We start from the raw sequence: 10943 nt of genomic DNA on the forward strand, positions 1-10943 counted from the left end.
ATTATGAAATAAAGTCTCTTTGTGAACATGTATTTCCCCTTGTCTTGGATAAGTACCTAATAGTAGTACTGGTAATATGGTCATATGATTAGTGTATGATTCAATGATTCATACTGTAAGAAACTGGCAAACTTTTCCAAAATGATTGTACCATTTTCCATTTCTACGAGCAGTGTACAAGAGTTCCAGTTGTTCTACATTGTGGTTAACATTTGGTATCGTCAGTCTTACACTGAGTAATGCTAATAGCTATATAACTGCTGTTGTTGTGGCTTTAATTTCCATTTTTCTAATTTCTAATGATGAACATCTTCTCAGGTGCTTGTTGACCATTTACATATCTTCTTTTGTGAAGATCTGTTCAAAACTTTTGCCCATTTACATACTAGGTTGTCTTCCTACCACTAAGTTGTAAGAATTCTCTATATATTCTGAATACAAATCTTTTATATGTATTGTGAATATTTTTTCCCAATCTGTGCATTATTTTTCATTTTCTTTAAACTGACTTTTGAAGAAAAGTTTTAAATCTTGGTAAGGTCCAAAATTTCAGTTATTTCTTTTATGGCTAGTACTTTACGTGTCCTAAGAAATCTCTGCCTACCCCAATGTCATAAAGTTTTCTCCTAAAAATTGTATAGTTTGAGCTTTCACATATAGGTCTAGGATCCACTAAAGTAATATTTGTATATAGCATGAGGAAAGAATCAAGCCTTTTATTTTTTTTTTATGGGTAAACAGTTGTTCTAGCACCATTTACTAAAAACAGTTTCCTTGACCTATTGAACTATTGTCTAAAATCAATTTTATGGGTCTATTTCTAGTCTCTCTATTGTTTCATTGATTTTTATGTCTACTCCTTATGCCAAAATCACACTGTCCTGACGACTGTGCTTTATGGTAAGCCTTGAAACCAGATTTTAGCTTTGTTTTTAAAGATTTCTTTGGCTAGTCTAGAGTCTCTCTAATTTCTATATAAATTTTCAAATAAATTTGTAAATTTCTATGACAATCTTGCTGGGATTTAGATTAGGATTTGATCTATAGATTAATTTAGGAAGAACTGCTATCTTAACAATAATGAGTCTTCTAATCCAAAAACATTGTCCATCATTCCATTTATTTAGGCCTTCTTTACTTTTTCTCGGCAAGGTTTAGTCATTTTCAGGGCACTACTCCTAAATACTTCAAGGTTTTTGGTGTAAATAGTAGTCTTTAAGTGTTCATATTCCAGTTGTTCATGACTAATACAGAGAAATTCACAGGCTTTTTCATACTGATCTTTTACCCAGAAACCTTGGTAAATTCATTCGGAAAACATAACTTTGATTTTAATCTTTTTAAATTCACTGAGACCTGCTTTATGGCCCAGAACTAGTCTCGCTTGGTGAATGTTCCATATGCACATGAAAAGAATGTGTATTCTGCTCTTGTTGGTGGAATGTTCTAAAAATGTCAAGTAAGTTGATGATGGACTGTTCAAATCCCTGTATTGTGAGTGATTTTCTGCCTATGTATTCTATCAACACTCCAAGAATATTAAAATATATAACTATAATTACAGATTTGTCAATTCCTTCTTTCAGTTCTAGAAGTTTTGGCTTTGTGTATTTGAAGCTTTGTTATTAGGCATATGTATTTAGAATCATTACATCTTCTTGATAAAATGATTCCTTTATCATTATGAAATGTTTCTCTTTATCCCTGATAATACTCCTTGTTCCGAATCTATTTTGTTGGATATTAGCATAGCCACTCTAGCTTCTTTTGATTAGTTTTTGCATGCTATGTATTTTTCTGTCTTTTTACTTAAAGTTTGTTTCTTATAAACACTATAGACTAGGAACTTGTTTTTTACATATAAAATCTGATGAACCCTGGATTTTAATAAGGATTTAGCTGGGTTTAAATCTGCCATCATGCTATTTCTTTTCTATTTGCTCTGTCCGTTGTTCTTTTTTTCTTCTTCCTTGACTTTTTTGGATTGAGCTTTTTAAAAAAATTCCATTTTATCTCCAATACAGGCTTGTTGGCTATATCTCTTTATTTTTCTAGTGGCTCTTCTAGAGAAAATGTCAGCAAAAATTTTCTGTGAAGTGCCAGATAGTCCCTATTTTAGAATTTGCGGCCATAGAGTCCGTCACAACTACTCAACTTTGGCATCCTAACACCAAATAACCATGACATAAGTGAGTGTGACTGTCTCCCAATAAAATTTTATCTACCAAAACAGACAGCAAAATACTCTGTCAATGTGAAGCAGAGGGTGAGGGGAGGGAAGGGCAGTAAACCAGATTTGGTCTATGGGCTGAAGTTTGCCAGCCTGTGCTCGGGAGTTTACAATATGCATCTTTAACTTATCACAGTCTACCTTCAAATAATATTTTACTACTCCCCCTACTGTACAAGCACTTTGTAATAGTATACACCTCTTTTCCCTTGTTCCTGTGCTTTGGCTATTGTCATATATTTTACTTTTATAGAAGTTACAAACCCCCAAAACATTGTTATTGGTTTTGTTTTAAATAATTTTTAAAAGATTTTAAAATGAGAAAAAAAATTTTAATATTTACCCATGCATTTACTCTTTCTGGCATTCATCATTCCTTGTGTATAGATCCACATTTCTATCTGGTATCACTTTCCTTCAGTGTGAAGAAATTTCTTTAACATTTGTTGAGGTGCAGGTCTACTAGTGATGAATTCTCAGCTTTGGTTTGTCTGAAGTGTTTTTTTTTTTTACTTCGATTTTTAAAGATATCTTCACTGAATAAGAATTCTAGCTTCCCTAGCACCCTAAAGACATCTCTCTAGTGTTTTCTGACTTGCACAGTTGCTCATGAGAAGTCTGTAATGTCTTTTTTCTCTGCTTTCAAGATTTCCTCTTTGTTTTTGAGCAATTTGATCATTATAATGTGCTTCGATGTAGCTTTCTTCATGTTTATTTTGCTTGGGCTTTGTTAAGCTTCCTGGCTTTATGAGCTCATATTTTCATCATATTTAGAAAATTTGGAGTCATTTCTTCAAATATTTTTTTCTGTCTTCCCTTTATATCCTCTCTTCTGGGACCTCAAATATATATAAACATATATATGCATATACATACATACATACACATACATACACACATACATACACATACATATATATATACATACATACACATTAGACCACTTGATTGCCCTAGAGGTCACCAAGGCAGTGTTCATTTTTCTTCTCCATCATTACTCTTTATGTTATTACTATGTCTTCAAGTTCCTTGATTTCTTTTCTTCTATTGTGTCAAATCTGTGGTTAAGTCAATCCAGAAAAAAATTTTTTTCATTTCAGATATATTTTTCAGCTCTCGAAGTCCTATTTGATTTTTCATGTTGTCCCATTGTAGTCATGCATTCCTTTAGTCCATAAACATATTTATAATAGCTGTTTTTAAAGTTCTGTAAGGTAGCTCTCTACTAATTCCATCACCTCTCGTCATTCCTATGTCTGTTTCTATTGATGGAATTTCTTCCTGGTTGTGGGTCACATTTCTTCATATGTCTAGAGATATTTGAATGGATGCTGGACACATTGATAAGTGTCTGGATTTTGTTGTCTTCCTTTAAAAAGTGTGGAATTACGTTTTGTCAGGCAATTAAGCTACTTGCATATCAGTTTCAGGCAGTCCTTATTCTAGAGCAGAGGTTAGCAAAACTTTTTTTTGTAAAGGGCCAGATATTTTAGCAAACATTTTAGGCTTTGTGGACCTACACTACTCAACTCGACTCCGCAAATAAATATGTGACTTTGTTACAACAAATTTTATTTACAAAATTTGGTGGCAGGCTGGATTTGGCCCGTTGGCCATAGTTTGCCAACCCCTGCACTAGAGCTAGTTTATCCCTACTACTAATGGCCCTTCTGGGGTCTCTGACAGTCCAGGGTGTTCAATGACAACTTTATATTCTGGTTGGTCTTCCCTAATAGTGTTCTTTTCCTGGCCTCATGGAATCTCACCCCATGTAATCAGAGCTTAGTCTGCAGCCAAACTCAAGAGGACCCCAAGGCATATACATAGAGCTCTTTCTCTCAAAGCTCCGTCACTTCTCACACTATGCCTCTCAAATTTCAGTCATCTCAGCCTCCCGGAACTCTTGTTTCTGTCTCAATTTAATGAGACCACCACACTCTGCTTGGTTCCCTGTCTCTGTGACATACTATAGTCTGAAAAATGTCTCCAGGCAGAAAGCCAAGGTGATTGCAGGGTAGGGGCGAAAGAAATTGAGCTAAGCATCTCCGTCCTCTAGCTGAACAGAAAGCCCAGGGTCAGGAGAAGCACAACAAGTTTATTCAAGAACCAAGAGATCTGAAAGGCTCCTGCTAGCCATTCCTTATTAGAATTCACCAAATACAGGAAGGTATGGTATATATCTACCACCTGTTCATTTTAGATGCACTATTTTTCAGTAATTCCTTAGATGCCAATGTGCTATGGTGGTTTTTGCAAAAGCTAAGTTTTTCCCCATAAGTCTAATTATCTCACTGGACCACTGTTTTGGATCATTTTTAACTTCCTAGGTTTGAAATGAAATTACAAGCTCAAAATTTATCCCACTCTCCCAATATCCAGCTGTATTAGTCTCCCATGAAAAGCCAAAGGATTCATGATAAAAGAATAATCCAAAAGAAAAGTCACCTTACTGAACTGTAAAAGGTAAGTGAACAAAGTCACAGAGATGGAAACAGAGGCCATTTAACAATCTCTCTCTATACTACCAAATATAATTTTAGGAGCAACCCATTTTATAGCTAGGTAACTAAGATTCTACAATGGAATATATCTCATTTTCCTGTGTGGGTATCTGGTCTAAAGACCTAGCATTCCTCTGACATTGATTCATTTTTCTCTTGCTGGCAACATTTCTAGGTGTGGAAGGACCAGAATAACTCAGGCCACTGTTTTGTATAACATTCTCCTTTAAATGAAACTGTTGGTGTCTTCTTCCTGTGACAAGATTTCAGGAGAATGCCTGCTTCTCTGCATTGTCTGGCTTATTTCATTTCAAGCCAGATATCTGACATTATTCAGACACTTGTTTTGTTATTTAAAATGGGATAGGAGCATGCCAAAGTTTTTTTCCCACAAGTCAGCAGAAAGAATTAATAGCTTTGCTTAAGGATGTTAAAGAACAGAGTACCTCACTGCTATAAGAATTTATTGCTTTTTTACTGTTTTGTTTTGTTTTGTTTTTTAACTTAACAAGGTGCTAAATATAAGAGCTCTACATATTTGACTCAAATCACCAGCAGGGCTGGCCTATTTGTGGAAACCAGAGGCCTTGTAAGATGAGCCCTCTCACACTAGGAGCTTAGACTTCCTCCTGTAACGGCCTTGCTGAAAAGGGGAGTGAAAACTATGAGGGAATTTCAAATCAGTTTTGCCCAGGCATTGACAGCAGCATCACCAGTCTTCAAAAAACTCCTGACAGGTTCTGACTGCAATCGCTGACCTAAAGGGGTAACCATAATCCCTCAAAAAACACTGTTTTCTGTTACCACCTCCAATTTTCCAAACATTTCCCCAAAATAAAAGAGACTTACCCTACTATTACTATAACAAAATCCAGTAAATTCCATCCATTCCTAACATAAGCATTAGGATGTAGCAATAATCCATATGCTATAATCTTCAAAAATGTCTCGACTGTAAAAATAATCAGGAAGGCATATTCTACTTTTTCCTGTGAAGAGAAACAAAGAAACAAAATGGGGTAGAGAAGAAGAAGAAGATAAAAAAAAATAGGGATTAGAATCAGTATCTCATATCCAAGCATTTTTCTCCAAGCAAAGTTTTATTATGAGAAATGGAACAATTAACACTGCACCTAGGCCAGGAAGGCATTTTAATTCTAACTGAATTTCTCATAAGCAACTAAGTGTAAAGCACTTTTCATTCTGGACTGCATGATTGCATTTTGCCACCTGTCCTGATGCATGTGCAATGAGTCTGCCTAGGACATAACAGGCATGTTTGTTATTTGCACACATTTGCAAAACGCAGCATGTTTTCCTCCTGAGATTGCCAAATCAGGCCCAGAAAAGCACGAGGGTACAACAAAGCTTCTAACAGAGGCTTTGAACAGAACGTCCTCTGGAAGAAAGGAAGACGTGTCCACTCTTGGGTTTACGTGTGACCTCTAAGTCAGGGTCAGCTTTATCACTGAGCAGCAAGGTGACCTTGGCAAGCCCCTCCTCCCCTCTGGATCTAAGTTTCCTCATCCACAGAGTCAAGGAGTTGAATTCAGGATGGCACACCCATTACCTGCTTATTGGCACGCCACTTCTCCAGGATGGCACTGCTGAGCCGTCACCACGCATGTTCCCAGAAGCCTGGGCTCAGCCTCCACACCTTTTTTCCTACCAGCCCCAGCAATCACTTCCATCTAATTGCTACAGACCTCCGAGACACTGTCCTGAGGCTAGATGGCTCTTAGAACCTCTCCGGTTCCAACTCATGCAATCCCACGAGTATAGAAAACACATCCATCAGCAGGTCTAAAAATTTTGACTCTTTTCTACTTTATAGTTTTTCTTGATACAGCTTCAGTTTTAATAGAAATATGTAGCAACTGGGATGTGTATGATTAATTTCACAAGAGGCATTCCCTGGCAGGAAGCTACTAAAATAATAACTAAATGAAAAATCATCAGTAATTAAACTTTTTCACATGGGCCATAAAGTCCTCTACTAATATTAATTCTACTCTGTGGGACCTGAGGAGAGTTACCAATATTAGGAAAATGGAAGTCATGGAATTCACTTATTAAGATGCCTAGTGTAAAAAGTCAAATAAATTTGGCCCAGGAAACAATGAGCACCTCTTCTGCCTGACAGGCCTCATATGAGGAGCCAGAATTAGAAAAATGTCTCCATTACGGTCCCTATCCTCAAAAGGTTTAGACTGGTAGGGAAGCGTGCAAATTTCTAACATGCACACAGAGAAGTCCCAAAAGAGGTAAGTGACAAAGAGCAAGCCTGCATCTTTCGCCCTCTGATAAGGCATAAAGGTCAGTCTACTTCTCCCCTGCAAGGATTTTGCTTTGCTATATGTGACTGCTATTTTGCCTAAGCCACCCTGGGCTCAAGCCATCTGCCTCCAGAGTACTGCCCCTCTGCTGCTGGCCAGCTCTAGTCCCCAGCTGAACTTCCGCATGTCTTGCCACTGCATCCTTCCTATTTACTACCAGAGAAACCATCCTCATTCTCAATTCCCCACTGGTCATGCCGGAAAGCCAGGTCATCAATGTCAGGGACCATCCTTCCCTGGTCCCTGACATTCCTAACCTGGTCCCTGACATGCCTAACCTGCCCTCCAGAGTGCCCATTGATCCTCGGCACACCATCATAGCAGGCTAATAAATTGTTTTGTGGTATGAGTTAGCCAGAGTCAGTGTGTTTTCAATTTTAAAAGCCTAGCTCGATATGCACCCCTATGTTCACTGCAGCACTATTTACAATAGCCAATATATAGAAACAATCTAAGTATCCATCAATAGATGAATGAATAAATAAGATATGGTACATATATACAATGGAATATTACTCAGCAATAAAAAAGAATGAAATCTTGCGATTTGCAACAACAGACATGGACATAGAGGATATTATGCTGACTGAAATAAATTAAAGAGAGACAAATACCATATGATATAATTTATATGTGGAATCTAAAAAAACTAAAAAGAATAAACAAAACAAAAACAGACTCATAGAAAGAGAACAAACTGGTGGTTGCCACAGGGGAGGGTGGTAGGGCACTAGGTGGAATAAGAGATACAGAATTCCAGTTATAAAATAAATAAGCCAGGGGGATGCAGTGTACAGCACAAGGAATATAGTCAATAATATCGTAATAACTTTCCATGGTGACAGATGGTTACTAAACTTATCAAGATAATCACATCCTAAGGTATATAAATGTGAAATCATTATGTTGCATACCTGAAACTAATATAATATTGTATTCCAATTATATTTTTATTTTTTAAAAAAATTTAAGCCTAGCTCCTCCTCAAGCTCCATATCCATGTCTCCTCCAGAGCTTCCAGGTCCTCTCCTGGAGCTGGCTCACCCCATGCATCCTACCCCTTCTGCCAGGCTGCAAAGACATTCCTTAACCAGACCCTCACCCCGACTCCCCTACCTGCCCCACCTCCAACATACAGCCAAGCACTCCAGGCTGGGGTGAGAAGGCTTGTAAAATGCAGCCAGAGCAGCAGCGTGCATGATCCCTTCCTGCCACACACAGACCTCCAACAAACCCATTTACTCTCCATATTCCTTCAATCTCACAAACAAGGGCTCCTCTTCCTGTTCACTGACATATCCTTGAGTGGGGTGCTGCCACGAGGTACACTCACACCACTGTGTATGATCTGAGGAAAAGGTTCGACATTGCTACTGGGTAGGGAGGAGAGAGAGAGGAGGGCTTCCAAGAGGCAGTGACTTTAACTTTGAGAGCTAAAAGGAAGAGCAATTCTGTTGCTTTAAGCAGAAGCAAAAATCCCTGAAAACACCAATCAACTGTACTGCATTGAAATTAGACTCTGACCACCAAATGTAGATCAACGATATGTTTTCGAGACTTAGAGTTCTAAGGGAACAAGTTAGCTGAAAACAGCATGCTGTTTTTACAATTCTGCTTCTCTTTTTATCCTTTCCGCTTTATTTACTAGGCCAGATAGGAAAAAAAAAAGTCTTTTGCTGACACCAATATTCATAGCAGTTACATCTCTACATCAATACAGCGCTATACTTTTGGGGAGAAAAACAAGGCAAGGAACAGAGAGTACACCTACCAAACGCAGCTTGTTTTTCCTCTTTGGCTTTTATTTATAAACAATTTTGCCACAATAATACAAGGGCCATTAGTCTAACTGAATTGTTTAGGGTTCTTTTATCCCCTTCTCTTGTCCTCCTCTCTCTCCTTTTTAAAGAACTTGGTTTCTCTTTCGAAAATCCTCAGTGCATCACTTGATGGAATTGATTATAAGAAATACAACCTTGCTTTAATGGGATTCTTTATTACAGAGGTGCTACCATAATTGCCAACTAAGAACAATCACCGCCTGGAGAGCATGACAGATCAGTTTGCCTAGAAGCCAATGTCCTTCTGGTCCCCAATCCTACTATTAAAAAGGAGTCCTATAAAACAAATACGCCTCCACATTAAGCAAATGTAGTGTAAAAAAAAAAAAAATCCTGCAAAACAACCATTGGAAGGGGAGCTAATTATTTACTTCACAAAAGACTTGCTCATTTGAGAAAATAATGTTGAGTTAGTAATTTGAAAAAGGAAGCCACCAAGAAAGTCAGGTTACCGACTGGATGAGGTGGGAATGGGGACCCACCTAAAGGAGCCTGTGAGATGTCGCACAGAGAAGATATGGAGTCTGTGGCCAGGATAGAGAGCATGGAGGAAGAAACAGTAGCAAGGATGAAGGAAAGGGATGGCTGAAAAGAGGCAAGCGAGAACCATCCAGAACTGGACATGAAATGAAGTGTCCCCTGGGCAGAGGCTGTACCTTAAAGCTCTATACCAGGCTAAACAAAAAGAGTAAATGATTCCTCCACCCTCAGTCCCTGCATTTGCCAGGCAGAGTCACGTGCCTGCAGCACCCACTCAGCCACCAGCAGGGATTCCTCTCACTGACGGGGGATCCCTGGGTGGGCAGCGCTAGTCAAACACCTTTTTAAGAAACAACCAGTTATATGGATGAATGTCCCGCCATGATACCTCAAGCCACAAGAGGAATATAGAGGCTCGATATCTAATTCTGAAATCTGATTTATCTTCTTTAAACAGTGACGTGTCACCAAACAGGAGAGGCTCTAAACCAGCAGTCTCTAAACCAGTCAATTCTACACAAAACCTTGAGAAACAGAAACTGCAACTAGCAGGGAGTGGGAGATGCCAGGATCCTTAACTTGGTTGCACTTGAACTTATCCGATCCTTGTATTTGGTTGTCAGCTCTCCTATTCTCAAGGTTCCTTTTACTAGTGCTGTAGTATGAACATCTATCTATCTATCTATCTGACTATCCAGCTTACCAGCCAACCCTGAACACCTGGGTCCTCCTCATAATACTGATCCTTCACAGAACTCCCAACTTGCTAGCGAAAGCTCAACAAAGGCTTGATAAGCCAGGTATGATTCATCTCTATGTTTTGCTCATCTCCCACATGCCCAAGTCTTTGGAATGGTCTCCTGGCTTATACCCTGGCAGTAGCTGCTCTCTCCCATAGAGATACACATCCCTTCTGTGTCCTGCAGTCCTAGGCTCCCCATTGGCAGGGACCATCTCTTACTGTCTTTGTAACCCTAGCACCTAGCACCACATTGGGCATAAAGTACTCATAGGTGCTAACAGGAAGAAGAAAAGAAAAAAAAAAAAAGGAGGGAAGGAATAAAACAACAGAACTGGAATCAAATGGGGGGCTATAAAAACATGAGGTTTTGTGATCTTCAGATATGTATTGAAAAGCAAAACAAGTAGGGAGGAATCTAAGTTACCATAAACTCTTTCTAGATTAAGCCTGGAATAAATGGTCAGACTGCTGAGATAATGGCTTCTCACTTCTCACCTGACCCTCCCTTTCAATCCCAACCTGAGCCCCCTGCGTAAGGTCCTCATCCCTCCCCTCTTCTCTAGTTTCCCCTCCTCACAGCTCTCCTGTGAGAGCCTCCACTCCAGCGGATGAGCCAACCTGTTCCTTCCCACATATGCTGGATTCTTTCCCTCCTCCATGCCTTTGCCCACTCTGCTTCACCCATATACTACACTTACCCCACATATGGAAACACCCCTCTTCAGAGTGAGCACACAGCTCTGACATAAGGCTAAACCAAGCCCAGCGCAGGTGACTGGAAGGAATATAGGGCTTGGAGCTATGCTGTTTTCC

At 39.0% G+C, this 10943-nt stretch overlaps 1 protein-coding gene across 1 annotated transcript in view; it reads right to left on the reverse strand.

The window, feature by feature from the left end:
- Nucleotides 1–10943, reverse strand: part of CACNA1D (calcium voltage-gated channel subunit alpha1 D) — a 314711-nt gene that overhangs the window by 157881 nt on the left and 145887 nt on the right. Inside the window, 1 exon segment of the mRNA XM_023522317.1 lies at nt 5581–5720. Coding sequence (XP_023378085.1) covers nt 5581–5720 — 140 coding nt within the window.

This window comes from Pteropus vampyrus, unplaced genomic scaffold (genome assembly GCF_000151845.1).
Source record: "Pteropus vampyrus isolate Shadow unplaced genomic scaffold, Pvam_2.0 Scaffold337, whole genome shotgun sequence".
NCBI classification, from domain to species: Eukaryota; Metazoa; Chordata; class Mammalia; order Chiroptera; family Pteropodidae; genus Pteropus; species Pteropus vampyrus.